This window comes from Caretta caretta, chromosome 2 (genome assembly GCF_965140235.1).
Source record: "Caretta caretta isolate rCarCar2 chromosome 2, rCarCar1.hap1, whole genome shotgun sequence".
Taxonomy (NCBI): Eukaryota; Metazoa; Chordata; order Testudines; family Cheloniidae; genus Caretta; species Caretta caretta.
In genome coordinates this window covers 122,780,163-122,795,638 of record NC_134207.1, presented here as the reverse complement: position 1 = coordinate 122,795,638, position 15,476 = coordinate 122,780,163, and the positions used below count along the sequence as shown (strand labels likewise).

At 41.5% G+C, this 15,476-nt stretch overlaps 1 protein-coding gene across 1 annotated transcript in view; it reads left to right on the top strand.

Annotated features, from left to right (window-relative positions):
- PHLPP1 (PH domain and leucine rich repeat protein phosphatase 1) overlaps window positions 1–15,476 on the top strand; it is a 220,325-nt gene that overhangs the window by 145,123 nt on the left and 59,726 nt on the right. Inside the window, exon 4 of the mRNA XM_048839707.2 lies at window positions 994–1,160. Within this exon, the coding sequence (XP_048695664.2) occupies window positions 994–1,160 (167 nt within the window). The remainder of the gene's footprint in view (window positions 1–993; window positions 1,161–15,476) is intronic.

The following is a 15,476-nucleotide window of genomic DNA, read 5'->3' as shown; positions in this document are numbered from 1 at the left end:
GGGAAGACCAGCCTGTTTCTCTGTCCCCATCCCCCTTTCTGCATGACCAAGTGAAAAGGATTTTTAAATAGTTTTGGCAGAAGCTGCGTTGGTGGGAGGCAGGAATAGGGTACCTTCTTTTTGAAGTCTTTTTGCCACAGGGGCCTTATTGATGTATAATGAAGCATGAGTAAGTACAGACTTGTTGCTACTCAACATATCATGTCTGAAACCAGGTTAGCAACAGGTGTAAATACGGTGGCTGGTGGTATTTCTTTGATCAATATGGATAGGTATCTTTTTCTTCTGAGGAGTATTAAACCCCCCCCAGATCTCAGCATCTCCTTTCTCATACCCTCTCTTGGTTACTCTTGGCCATTTTTTCCTCTGAATTGTAGTGGCCAGGGTGGAATTGCAACACGAGCAGCAATAGGCGTGTCTATAAATTAGTAACCTATTTTTATGTTGGTTTTTTAATGTGATATGGTGATTTTTCTTTCAATATCCCATCATTAGTAATGCATTTAAGTGTTTCAGATAGGGCAGGTGGATATGGCACCCTTTTGTGCAGTTGTGCTTTTTTCATCATTCTGGTATACTCCCTGCCTATGGAGCAATAAAGACATTGGCACTGTCTCATTTGCTACGGTTATCCACCCGCAGCCAATCTCTGATCTTTCCCTCAGGTCTTAAAGTATTGCTTTAATTTTTTTAGATGTCTATTTGTGAGGATTTCAAATGCTTAAAGTCTTGTATTAGAAGGCCTGTATTGTACATGTCCGTATGGACTGATCACCAGTGGAGCTGAAGTGGCATTACAACAAAGCAAGGGAGAGTTGAAAAAATAGGGTCAGAATAATTGGTGAGAAAGTTATACACACATGGGCATGTGTACTGACAACATTGACCAATGATGTCTGCTGTGTAAAAAATCTTATCTTGCACTTGTACGTGTAAAGGATGACATTCCCATATTTTAGGAGTGTTAATGTGTTCGATTATCTTATTTTCTAGGTTGCCTCGCAGCGCATAAGCTCAGTGGATCTCTCATGCTGCAGTCTGGAGCATCTGCCTGCCAACCTCTTCTACAGCCACGACCTCACGCATCTCAATTTAAAACAGAACTTCCTGAGGCTAAACCCCAGCCTGTCAACAACTAGAGGGCTTAGTGAACTACAGAGGTAAATAAAAAAAAAGCCACATGCTTCTAGCCACATCCTCCATTCTGTTCTTACTCACTGTGTGTAAGTTTAGTGATACTTGGTTTGCAGGAACTTCCGTCAAGGTATATCTGCAAGAGGGCAAAAATGTATATATTTGTGTATGGAAACGCACTATGGAGCGATAGATTCTGGTCTTTTTTATAGATAACTAATTTGGAAAATGTGTGTACAGGGATTTGAATGTTGTTCTCTGAATTAAGCAAGCTTTTAAAATCCAAAATAGTTTTCCACATTCACTGCTTTTTCCTTACACACCTGAGCCCAATTTAAATCCATTGATCTTTCACGTGTTTGATCATCAGTGTACTTTTATGAATTGTCTATCAGATGGGTTCTGTTCTTGAGCTGTGGAGTATAAACTGTGTAGGACTTTACGTTACATTCTTTACATTCTGAAGCACTTAGACGAGAGGAAAGTGATCAGGAACAGTCAGCATGGATTCACCAAGGGAAAGTCATGCCTGACTAATCTAATTGACTTCTATGATGAGATAACTGGTTCTGTGGATGAAGGGAAAGCAGTGGACGTGTTATTCCTTGACTTTAGCAAAGCTTTTGACCCGGTCTCCCACAGTATTCTTGTCAGCAAGTTAAAGTAGTATGGGCTGGATGGATGCACTACAAGGTGGGTAGAAAGTTGGCTAGATTGTTGGACTCAACGGGTAGTGATCAATGGCTCCATGTCTAGTTGGCAGATGGTATATAGCGGAGTGCCCCAAGGATCAGTCCTGGGGCCGGTTTTGTTCAATATCTTCATTAATGATCTGGAGGATGGTGTGGATTGCACCCTCAGCAAGCTTGCGGATGACACTAAACTGGGAGGAGTGGTAGATACGCTGGAGGGTAGGGATAGGATACAGAGGGACCTAGACAAATTGGAGGATTGAGCCAAAAGAAATCTGATGAGGTTCAACAAGGACAAGTGCAGAGTCCTGCACTTAGGACGGAAGAATCCAATGCACCGCTACAGACTAGGGACCGAATGGCTAGGCAGCAGTTCTGCAGAGAAGGAACAAGGGTTACAGTGGACGAGAAGCTGGATATGAGTCGACAGTGTGCCCTTGTTGCCAAGAAGGCCAATGGCATTTTGGGGTGTATAAGTAGGGGCATTGCCAGCAGATTGAGGGATGTGATCGTTCCCCTCTATTCGACATTGGTGAGGCCTCATCTGGAGTACTGTGTCCAGTTTTGGGCCCCACACTACAAGAAGGATGTGGAAAAATTGGAGAGAGTCCAGCGAAGGGCAACAAAAATGATTAGGGGACTGGAACACATGACTTATGAGGAGAGGCTGAGGGAACTGGGATTATTTAGACTTCAGAAGAGAAGAATGAGGGGGGATTTGATAGCTGCTTTTAACTACCTGAAAGGTGAATCCAAAGAGGATGGATCTAGACTATTCTCAGTGATAGCAGATGACAGGACAAGGAGTAATGGTCTCAAGTTGCAGTGGGGGAGGTTTAGGTTGGATATTAGGAAAAACTTTTTCACTAGGAGGGTGGTGAAACACTGGAATGTGTTACCTAGGGAGGTGGTGGAATCCCCTTCCTTAGAAGTTTTTAAGGTGAGGCTTGACAAAGCCCTGGCTGGGATGATTTAGTTGGGATTGGTCCTGCTCTGGGCAGGGGGTTGGACTAGATGGCCTCCAGAGGTCCCTTCCAACTCTATTATTCTATGATTTTATGATTAGTGTCAGGAAAACAAACTAGTAAATTAAATGTGACATCTGCCCCTTTTCCTTTTCCCTACTACCCACTCCTCTAGCAGCTGTGACCTTAATGATTCTGTCTGGATATGACCACTAATATATGTGACTGTTTTCTGATGGGCATAGAGCAAGAAGGAACAAATTAATAGTAAGCAGTGTCATTGCATAGTTGGGGCATGAACATTGTGTCTGTGTACATCCCCTAGAATTACAAAACAGACTAGCTGTTCATATTCAGACAGATGAATGTTTCTATATAGCAAGTAAAGATGTTTTGCAATTTCAGTGGTGCCTGAATTGCAAAGTGCACTGGGATTATTTGTGAATGGTCCTGTATAAATGTATTGTAATATACTATAGCCAGCACTTCTAATCCTTTTCTTTTTGAAAAATATCCAAAAAATACAAAATGGATTATGCAGGCTGCTACATTTTTAAATAATCTCCAATTGACTTTTAGAAAAACAAAAAATTTGGCATTATAGGGGATGAACAAACCCAATAAGTCTGATTCCCGAACAAAACAGACAACATTTCCAGGAACAGATGAGCATAGCCAGCAGTAAACTGTAGTGGAATAGTTGATTTTATTTCCTCTAAAACCATATCAGAAATGTTGTATTACTTGATGTTGCCAGTTGGAGATGAACAAATTGGTGAACATAAGAACCAACTTGCACCTTCAACACGAAACCATTTTGCTCTTATTTTTAATATTAGAAAAGGTACAGAAGTCCTTTTTTGTGCACGGAGTGGCTTGGTTCCAACTGCTGTTAAGAACATAAGAATGGCCATAGCTGGATGGATCTTTGGTCTAACCCAATCAGTATCCTGTCAATTGACAGTGGCCAATGCCAGGTGCCCCAGAGCAAGTGAATTTAACAGGTAATGATCAAGTGATCTCTCTCCTGCCATCAGTCTCCACTCTCTGACAAACAGAGGCTAGGGACACCATTCCTTACCCATCCTGGCTAATAGCCATTAATGGACTTAACCTCCATGAATTTATCCAGTTCTCTTTTAAACCCTGTTATAGTCCTAGCCTACACAATCTCCTCAGGCAAGGAGTTCCACAGGTTGACTGTGCGCTGAGTGAAGAAGAACTTCCTTTTATTTGTTTTAAACCTGCTGCCCATTAATTTCATTTGGTGGCCCCTAGTTCTTATATTATGGGAACAAGTAAATAACTTTTCCTTATTCACTTTCTCCACACCACTCATGATTTTATATACCTCTATCATATCCCTCCTTAGTCTCCTTTTTTCCCCCAAAATGAAAAGTCCTGGCCTCTTTAATCTCCCCTCATATGGGACCCGTTCCAAACCCCTAATCATTTTAGTTGCCCTTTTCTGAACCTTTTCTAATGCCAGTATATCTTGAGATGAGGGGACCACATCTGTATGCAGTATTCAAGATGTGGGCATACCATGGATTTATATAAGGGCAATAAGATATTCTCCATCTTATTCTCTATCCCTTTTTTAATGGCTCCTAACATCCCGTTTGCTTTTTTGACTGCTGCTGCACACTGCCTGGACGTCTTCAGAGAACTATCCACGATGACTCCAAGATCTTTCTCCTGATTAGTTGTAGCTAAATTAGCCCCCATCATATTGTGTATATATAGTTGGGGTTATTTTTTCCAATGTGCATTACTTTACATTTGTCCACATTAAATTTTGTTTGCCATTTTGTTGTCCAGTCACTTAGTTTTGTGAGATCTTTTTGAAGTTTTTCACAGTCTGCTTTGATCTTAACTATCTTGAGCAGTTTAGTGTAGTCTGCAAACTTTTCCACCTCACTGTTTACCCCTTTCTCCAGATCATTTATGAATAAGTTGAATAGGATTGGTCCTAGGACTGACCCTTGGGGAACACCACTAGTTACCCCTCGCCATTCTGAAAATTTACCATTTATTCCTACCCTTTGTTCCCTGTCTTTTAACCCGTTCTCAATCCATGAAAGGATCTTCCCTCTTATCCCATGACAACTTAATTTATGTAAGAGCCTTTGGTGAGGGACCTTGTCAAAGGCTTTCTGGAAATCTAAGTACACGATGTCCACTGGATCCCCCCTTGTCCACATGTTTAACCCCCTCAAAGAACTCTATTAGATTAGTAAGACATGATCTCCCTTTACAGAAACCATGTTAACTTTTGCTCAACAATTTATGTTCTTCTATGTGTCTGACAATTTTATTCTTTACTATTGTTCCAACTAATTTGCCCAGTACTGACATTAGACTTACCGGTCTGTAATTGCCAGTATCACCTCTATAGCCCCTCTTAAATATTGGCGTTACATTAGCTATCTTCCAGTCATTGGGGACAGTAGCTGATTTAAAGGACCGGTTACAAACCATAGTTAATAGTTCTGCAATTTCACATTTGAGTTCTTTCAGAACTCTTGGTTGAATGCCATCTGGTCCTGGTGACTTGTTACTGTTAAGTTTCTCAATTAATTACAAAACCTCCTCTAGTGACACTTCAATCTGTGACAATTCCTCAAATTTGTCACCTACAAAAGACGGCTCAGGTTTGGGAATCTCCCTAACATCCTCAGCCGAGAAGACTGAAGCAAAGAATTCATTTAGTTTCTCTGCGATGACTTTATCGTCTTTAAGTGTTCCTTTTGTATCTCAATCGTCCAAGGGCCCCACTGGTTGTTTAGCAGGCTTCTTGCTTCTGATGTACTTAAACATTTTATTACCTTTTGAGTTTTTGGCTAGCTGTTCTTCAAACTCCTTTTTGGCTTTTCTTATTACATTTTTACATTTAATTTGGCAGTGTTTATGCCCCTTACTAGGATTTGACTTCCACTTTTTAAAAGATGCCTTTTTTATTTCTCACTGCTTCGTTTACATAGCTGTTAAGCCACGGTGGCTCTTTTTTAGTTCTTTTACTATGTGTTTTAATTTGGGGTATACATTTAAGTTGAGCCTCTATTATGGTGTCTTTGAAAAGTGTCCATGCAGCTTGCAGAGATTTCACTCGAGTCACTGTACCTTTTAATTTCTGTTTAACTAATCTTCTCATTTTTGCATAGTTCCCCTTTCTGAAATTAAATGCCACAGTGTTGGGCTGTTACGGTTTCTTCCCACCACAGGAATGTTAAATGTTATGTTATGGTGACTATTTCCAAGAAGTCCTGTTACAGTTAGCTCTTGGACCAGATCCTACGGTCCACTCGGGACTAGATTGAGAGTTGCCTCTCCCCTTGTGGGTTCCTGTACCAGCTGCTCCAAGAAGCAGTCATTTAAAGTATCGAGAAATTTTGTCTCTGCATTTCGTCCTGAGGTGACATGTACCCAATTAGTATGGGGATAATTGAAATCCCCCACTATTACTGAGTTTATTTTGATAGCCTCTCTAATCTCCCTTAGCATTTCATCGTCACTTTCACTGTCCTGGTCAGGTGGTAGATAATAGATCCCCACTGTTATATTCTTATTAGAGCATGGAATTGCTATCCATAGAGATTCTATGGAACATGGATTCATTTAAGATTTTTATTTCATCCGATTCTACATTTTCTTTCACATATAGTGCCACCCCCACCCCAACCCCCCGCATGACCTGTTCTGTCCTTTCAATATATTTTGTACCCCGGAATGATTGTGTCACATTGATTGTCCTCACTCCACCAGATTTCTGTGATGCCTATTATATCAATAGCCTCCTATAACACAAGGCACTCTAGTTCACCCATCTTATTATTTAGACTTCTAGCATTTGTGTACAAGCACTTTAAAAACTTGTCACTGTCTGCCCTTTTCTGATGCCAGATTCTTTGTGAATGTTTCTCATCTGATCTGGTCCATACTTTATCCTCTTCCATCCTCTCCTCCTGACTAAAACCTAGAGAATCTCTATCAATAGACTCTCCTCTAAGAGAAGTCTCTTTCCAATCCACGTGCACCTCTGCAGCAATTGGCTTTCCCCCATCTCTTAGTTTAAAAACTACTCTGCTTTTTAATGTTAAGGGGAAAATGTTAATTTAACATTTAATGTTAATGTTGAAAAGGGAAGTGTTCAAACAACATGGCAGGCTACTCTCATTGTCTGCCATGTTTGTGGTCTGCAGGGTGATGCAGTAGTAGGAACTGCTATAGTGCCTCAGTGAAAGACAGCAACAACAGGAGCCAAAATTTTGGATAATACTGTTTTAACCAGTAGTGGATGTACATTCAACAGCTTCTGAAAGAAATCTGTTTGGAACTGGCTGCTTGAAGATTAAAGTACTATAAAGTTATTGTAGTTTGTTTTTGTTTCTATTTTCAAGATCATATACCTTGCAGGGCTGAACAATACATAGTCAAAACTCTGGTTCAGTATGTCATATAGATAAACAAAGCCTGTCATGGTGATGAATTGTTAGCGTTGTAAAGGCTTGCAAACACTAGAAACACTTTTCTTGTTGGCCTGCCTTCCTCAGCATCTTCTTCACATTAAAATAAGATGCCAGGTCTGACTGTTCCAGTGAGGGGATAGGACAGAGTAGATAAATAATAATCCTGAGATTCAGTTCTGCTCTCAAATATAGATGTTTATTGCTGCGTGCTGTAGGAAGACGTTTTATAGTAACTGTGCATTTGATATTTTCCAAGTATTGTAAAAGGAAGAATCAAGATGAGTTAATGTAAGTTCGGCAGCTTCATGCATCTCTTTTGGGAGGGGAAGGAGTGGTAAAGGACATATTTGCTTGGGGCATGAGATAAGTAAACATTACTTTGTGAGACTGTTCATGTATACTTGTTTTATTGCTCATTTAAACTTGTTAAATCCACTTCGTAGTGTGTTTCTCATGGTCCAAAATTGTAAACAGAACTTTGAGTACTGGGTAGTTTTGTACCAACACCTATATTTTTCCATTTGTGTGCATGCCAGAAAATAGGGAACAAATATTTGAATTCAAAAGTAGGTGGTGTGAAAATTCAAGTACAGTAAAAGATAAATGGCCTATTGAGTGAGTTGGGTCTACTTGCTCCAATTCACAGTGGCTTCTTTAAAACTTATAACATGGTGCCTTTCAGGAAAAGTTTCCCCCCACCGCCCCACCCCCGGTTGTTGCAGTAACGGAAGCTAATGAAAAGGAGTACTTGTGGCACCTTACAGACTGAGAAATTTGAGTATAAGCTTTCGTGAGCTACAGCTCACTTCATCGGATGCATTCAGTGGAAATACAGTGGGGCGATTTATATACACAGAGAACATGAAACAATGGGTGTTACCATACACACTGTAAGGAGAATGATCACTTAAGATGAGCTATTACCAGCAGGAGAGCTGGGCGGGGGGGCACGATGGGAACCTTTTGTAGTGATATCAAGGTGGGCCATTTCCAGCAGTTGACAAGAACATCTGAGGAACAGTGGGGGGGTGGGGGGGGGAATAAACATGGGGAAAGTTTTACTTTGTGTAATGACCTATTCATTCCCAGTCTCTATTCAAGCCTAAGTTAATTGTATCCAGTTTGCAAATTAATTCCAATTCAGCAGTCTCTTGTTGGAGTCTGTTTTTGAAGTTTTTTTGTTGAATTGCCACTTTTAGGTCTGTAATCGAGTGACCAGAGAGATTGAAGTGTTCTCCAACTGGTTTTTGAATGTGTTAATTCTTGACTTCTGATTTGTGTCCATTTATTCTTTTACGTAGAGACTGTCCAGTTTGACCAATGTGCATGGCAGAGGGGCATTGCTGGCACATGATGGCATATATCACGTTGGTAGATGTGCAGGTGAACAAGCCTCTGATAGTGTGGCTGATGTGATTAGGCCCTATGATGGTGTTCCCTGAATAGATATGTGGACACAGTTGGCAATGGGCTTTGTTGCAAGGATAGGTTCCGGGGTTAGTGGTTCTGTTGTGTGGTGTGTGGTTGCTGGTGAGTATTTGCTTCAGGTTGGGGGGCTGTCTGTAAGCAAGGATTGGCCTGTCTCCCAAGATCCGAGAGAGTGATGGGTCGTCCTCCAGGATAGGTTGTAGATCCTTGACCATGCGCTGGACAGGTTTTAGTTGGGGACTGAAGGTGACGGCTAGTGGCATTCTGTTACTTTCTTTGTTTGGCCTGTCCTGTAGTAGGTAACTTCTGGGTACTCTTCTGGCTCTGTCAATCTGTTTCTTCACTTGAGCAGGTGGGTATTGTAGTTGTAAGAACGCAATTCTTCAACAAAAAAACTGTTCCTCAGATGTTCTTGTCAACCTCTGGAAATGGCCCACCTTGATTATCAGTACAGAAGGTTTTCTCCTCCTCCCCTGTCGTGTGTCGTCCCGTGTTCTCCCCCCCCCCCCGCCAGTAATAGCTCACCTTAAGTGATCACTGTCTTGTTACAGTGTGCATGGTAACACCCATTGTTACATGTTCTCTATGTATATAAATCTCCCCACTGTATGTTCCACTGAATGCATCCGATGAAGTGAGCTGTAGCTCAGGAAAGCTTATGCTCAAATAAATTTGTTAGTCTCTAAGGTGCCACAAGTACTCCTTTTCTTTTTACTAAGAACATTGTTTGTAAATAATGATGGGAAATCATTCAGTCAAATGTTTGTCATTAAACAGTGTTTTAGTGAAAGCATGCAACTGAAATTAGAGTAAATAGTATTGGCAAACACCATTTTCGTCAGCATGTTCTAGCAATTCTTCTTATGATGCTAAGGAACTAGCTTTTTCCCCCACCCCTTACATTGTAATGAAGGTTTAATAATTAACAGTGACACTATAGATTTTCTTTTACAAATACATACATGCAGTCATTACCGGTTTCCTAGGGGCCTTACTCAGAAATCTAATCTCCTCTCAAGCATCCCTTACTTGAAATTGCTTTAGACAGGTGACACAGCTTTAAATCTTCCAGCTTTCACAAGGTATGACAAAGCAAAGGATTTATACATTATGGATGCTAGCAGTGAAAGTGTTTGAAAGAAGCACAGGAATTCAAAAATCAAATACCCCAAAGGGCAGGAAAATAGTGTCATGCTTTCCAGAGAAAATATAACCTGCAAATGGTATATTCTGGGGTTACAAATGTACACAAGAGGAAGGAGGGAGAAGGGGATAAGGCATATAATAGCTCAGTTGCAGGAAAATCATCTCTGTATGAGGGCCCAATCCAAAATCCACTGAAGTCTATGGAAAGAGATTGTTTTGACTTCAGTGGGCTTTGGATCAAGGCTTAAATGCTGAAGCATTTTATTTTCATAGCTGCAGATGCTGAGAAGGAACTTAGTTTTACAAACGTAATTCACTGCATTACTGGTGGGTGGGGAAAACCTTTTTAAATAAAATCTTATTTTACAAATAGCCGCAGATCATTAAAACTGAAAGTTTTTTTTAAATTGAACTTTTAAATTACACAAAAACAGCAAAAAGAAAAGGAGTACTTGTGGCATCTTAGAGACTAACCAATTTATTTGAGCATAAGCTTTCATGAGCTACAGCTCACTTCATCGGATGCATAAAAACAGCAATCACTTTCTAGTCCGTTTTGCCTTTGTTTTGTGTTTTGCAAAATACTACAATGTTTGAGTTGCAAACATTGTAAAGGGTTGTTTTAAAAGTTACCATTTGGAAATTAAAAAATAACATAACAGCACTTGTTAATTTTTAGGTATTTAAAACAGAATTTTGTGGCCACATTTGAAATTACTATAATGCAGCTAAGCAGAGTAGAAGATGGTATTTGAAGGGGATATTCTGTTTCTTATGTAATCTTTATTTCTTTTTACTTGTTCAGTATTTTCCACTCTAATCTCCCCTTCTGTTTTCTCCAGTATTTTCTGAGTCTTTAGCTGCATCTTCATCTTTTCTCTCGTTTACCAGCCTTTAGTAGTGGTCTTTACAATAATAGCCCTTGGCTTTCTCCCTCAGAGTTCTCTGGGACTTACCACCATGTAACTTCAAAGACCCTATCCTGCCGTGATGATTCTTGTGAAAGAACTAGGGCTGTCTATGAATCACAGTTAACTTATGTGATTAACTCAAAAAAAATCGTGATTAATCGCACTGTTAAACAATAGTATACCAATTGAAATCTATTAAATATTTTGGATATTTTTCTACATTTTCAAGGATATGAATTTCAATTACAACACAGAATACAAAGTGTACGGTACTCACTTTATTTTATTTTTATTACAAATATTTGCACTGTAAAAATAAACAAAAGAAACAGTATTTCAGTTCATCTCATACAAGTACTGTAGTATGATCTCTTTAAATACATTTAAATTTAAATAAACGGTATTCTATTGTTTAACAATGTGATTAATTGTGATTTATTGCAATTAATTATTTTAATCACTTGACAGCCCTAGAAAAAATCCTAGATGTGCTGCTTCATATAGAAGAGGGATGATCATCTATAGCTGCCAAATTTGGAAAAACTGTCCCTGGAAACACTTTTCAAATAAGGTGGGCAGAGCACGAAATCTCCAGAGACTCTGTGCATTCTGGTTTTAAAAGGCATTATTTATATACAAATGCCTTAGTTAATAAGGCTTGAAAACATGTTTCCAGACCTTTCTTAAAGGCTTGTTTATTTGCCAAGCTGACAATCTACTAAATCCTGTATTCTCTGCCCCACAAGATTACAGTGGTGAGCATGGTAAGAAATGCCAAAATAATAAAACACTGTATTGTAACATTGCATCATTGTGACAGATCGCATAATCATACTGTGCTACAAGAACATGAGCTATAAAACGCATTATTACAAAAATACATAAAACCAGTGATGTGTGAACCCTTTAAAGGTCAGAGTCTTCCTAAGCAGAATAAAATGTAGTTGATACCCTATTTGCCAGCACTCCTTAATTGTGAGGTCCGTAAAGCTCTGATCATGTGAGCAGCTGCAGGTGGCTCAGGAATCTGAGCTCAGTTACCTCTTCCACCTGTGGCCATGAGAGACCTCTTCCACCTGTGGCCATGAGAGACCTCTTCCATCTGCTGAGAGGGCAGCTGCCTGTAGTTCTCGTGTACCCCTCAGTGTCCTGCATGGAAGTATCAGGGAGCCACCTCCACCCCTCAAAATGAGGCAATAGGGGCCTTAGATGGGCCTTCTTCCACTTGCAGTGCAGTAACTGTGGACAGGGGTCATATTGTTTGGGTAATGGTGCAGGAAAGCAGGGGGAGGCGGCAACAGCGTAACCTTCTATTGGCAGAGAAGTTGGCCGTATTTGTTGGAAACTGGGGTGAGGCTGATTCCACGGGGTTGAAGGACTTGAGAGAGGGGAATTAACCTGCTGGATTGTTGGGGTAACCGACCAGGTTCTGGTGCAAACTGCTGAAGTTGAAGTAGTACTGGAGGGCAGAGGCTGCTTCGTGCCATGTGAGGTGAGGAAGAGAATTTGGAACAAGTGATGTCTGCTGGGGTTAGGGGCAGCTGGAGAGGGTGGGTGAAAGTCTGTGGAAAGATGCTGGAGAGAGTGCTTGTGGGAGAGGAGAGTGGGGTTGCCAGGGAGTGGTGACTGAGAATAAGTATGTCATGCCAAGAGTTGTCGGGAGGAGGGGGGACAAAGATGGGAATGCTGTGTCCCAAATTTTTATGTACAAGTTTTCTGTTCATTTCTATTCGAATTTTCATCCTGAAAATGTGCACACATGGGTGTCAGGAGGGTTTTCCACAGACAGTTACAAAATCAGGAGTCAGACCCAAACCATGCAATTCACTCAGTTAAGATCTCATGATTTTTAACAATCACATGTGTTTCTGGATCTTTCGTGACTTTGACGACATACTTGTTTCTTCTTCCAGTGCTTGTACATGTCCATTCCACTGTAGGTATTCTGAGCACAGTCACTGGAAAATTTCCCCTCCGTGGTCCTCTTTGGGGCTGCTCAGATGTCCTCTGGTGCCGGGTGCACATAATGCCAGTATAAACGGCCCAGGTGACCCCATGCCCCCTCAGTTCCTTTTTACTGCCTGTGATGGTCGCTGGCCCTGCTCTCCTTGCTACGGCAACCTTTTCTCGGTTGTAAATAGTTTTTTAATATTAGTATGTTAGCATAGTTGGTTTTCTTCATTAGTTAGCGGAGGTTTGTCCATTTCCGGCGCTGAGGCACGCCTCAGAAACCGGGCTTCTAGCCCTGTGTCTCCTGCAACAAGGCTGTGCCTCTGAGCAACCCGCACTCTAGTTGCCTAAAGTGCTTGGGTGAGGCTCACGTCAGGGATCAGTATTAGATCTGCATTGAATTAAACCTCATATGAAGGAGGACTGGGAGTCCAGGTTAAAGCTCCTACTAAGGGAGCAGCGCTGAGATCTTCCTCTGAGCTAAGCTGGTTGGACTTGGCACCGAGCACCTCAGCGTCCGAGAGGAGTGCTCATCCCACCATACAGGAGTCCTGGCACCATTCAGCATCCCAGTTGTTGAAGAAGCAGCACAGAAAGAAGCTGGCTGAAAGGGGACTTTCCCCCACACCGAAGACAGCCAGGCATGGGGAGCAGAGTGGAGTGTGACCTCGGTCAGGCTGCTTCTCTGCCTCGGCATCGCAGTCGGCACTGTTGACTCCAGCCTTGACTCAGGCACTGAATCTGGTACCAGACAAACTGACTGCACTGGAGGGACAACATGACACCAGCGCCATTGCCTATCAATGAGGCCATTATGGACCCAGTGAAAGCCCTGTGGCAACCCCCCTGCTTCCCTTCCCCCCACCTTAAAAAGAGTTGAGAGGAAATACTTTGTCCCTGCCCGTGGCTATGAGTTCCTATACACATACGTCTCCCTGTTCCTCCTCTCTGCCTACCCCCCCCTCCCCCCCATACCTGGTGATGTCCATGGCCAAGAGGGAAAGGCAGGGTCTGCAGGCAACTCCTAAGGCGAAAATCTCCAAGAAATTGTACTTTTCAGTAGAAAGGTGTACTCTACTGGGCTGCAGCTTGGGATCACTAAGCAGAAGTCACTGCTGAACAGATATGACGTCAACGTGTGGGACTCCATGTTGAAGTTCAAGGACTTGCTTCCCCAAAAGGTCAGGCAGAAGTTCTCGCTGGTGGACAAGGGGAAGTTGATAGCCAGGGCTTCCTTGCAAGTTGCCCTGCATGTGGTGGATTCAGCAGCTATATTCACAGCCTCCATAGTGGCCATGCAAAGGAGTTCATGGTTACAGTCCTCAGGTCTCCAGCATGAGGTCCAGCAAAAGCCCTTCAGGACCTTCCCTTCAAGGGAGCTTCACTTTTTTCTGAGCGGACCGATGTGAAGCTCCATGATTGTATAACCTAGGGACTGTGGAAACAGCAGAGATTTTAGCTGCAGATTGCATGCTCTTCTGCCTTGGCGTCAGTGTGCCCCTTCCAGACACCCAGGGAGTGCTAAGCAGAACTTTTGATGAGATGCTCAAGGACATTGTACCAGCTTCTATATTCCCGGATCCTGTTTCCCCTTTATTAGAAGACCACCTGTACCACTTCACCAGGGTGTGATCTCGTATCTCCACGGACAGTTGGGTGGAAGTGGAATATACCCTTCAATTTGTTTCTCTCTCTCTCTCTCTCTCTCTCTCTCTCTCTCTCTCTCTCTCTCTCCCTCGTGGAATTTAATGAATCTGCATTACTAAACAGGGCTTTGCTGCTGGAAATGCCTGCTTTGGCATGGGAGGACTTTTAAAGTGTATTGAAATAAATAATAGAGATTATGTATTGGTCTACTTCTGACTATTCCTTTTTTGATGCAGCTTTAAAGCTGCTATGTGAATTTTTTTGGTAAGCTTTTGTCTTTCATCTGTTTTTCTCCCATCCCAACCTCCGAAATGATAAGATGAGATTTTGTACGTTGTGCTAGCTTCTAACTTCAAGGACATTTTTATTGCCATTTTAGTACAGCTTTTGGAGAAGACTAGCTTGTAATGGAAATGGTGACTGACCTTCAACTAAGTGGTGTTTGCATGTGTCACAACAGTAAAACTACTTTATTTATAATTCTGTTGTCAATGACATTTTATAGAGATTGAGATGAAGTGGAAATAGAGGTGGCAAATGTGTTAATTCAGTTTCAAGATAGGAGCTTATTACAGTGAACTACATTTCCCTTTTGAGTTGATTAAGATTAACATACTCTTTTTTAACTGCTCGAAGATGAGAGCGAATGATCAAGTCAGTACATAAGTATAGCATGAGGCTTACTTTAAAAGGTGATTCTCAACTAATTGAGAGAGAGCATGCTAGGCATTCCAGGGATTCTGGAGTATGTATGGAACCCTTCTTTGACCTGCCTTTCTAGCTCTTTGAAATCTAATGCAAGTTAGGTTTCAGAGTAACAGCCGTGTTAGTCTGTATTTGCAAAAAGAAAAGGAGTACTTGTGGCACCTTAGAGACTAACCAATTTATTTGAGCATAAGCTTTCGTGAGCTACAGCTCACTTCATCGGAGCTTATGCTCAAATAAATTGGTTAGTCTCTAAGGTGCCACAAGTACTCCTTTTTTTAATGCAAGTTAGTTTACCATTTCAGATTATCTGTCACTCTCTCCCTTTCTGAATGGTTAATTGAAGAGGAATCTGTCCCCTTTTTTTAAATACAGTTTATAGTTTTTTTGTTAATCTGCTAGTGATCTCACATCACATCCGCTGGTTGT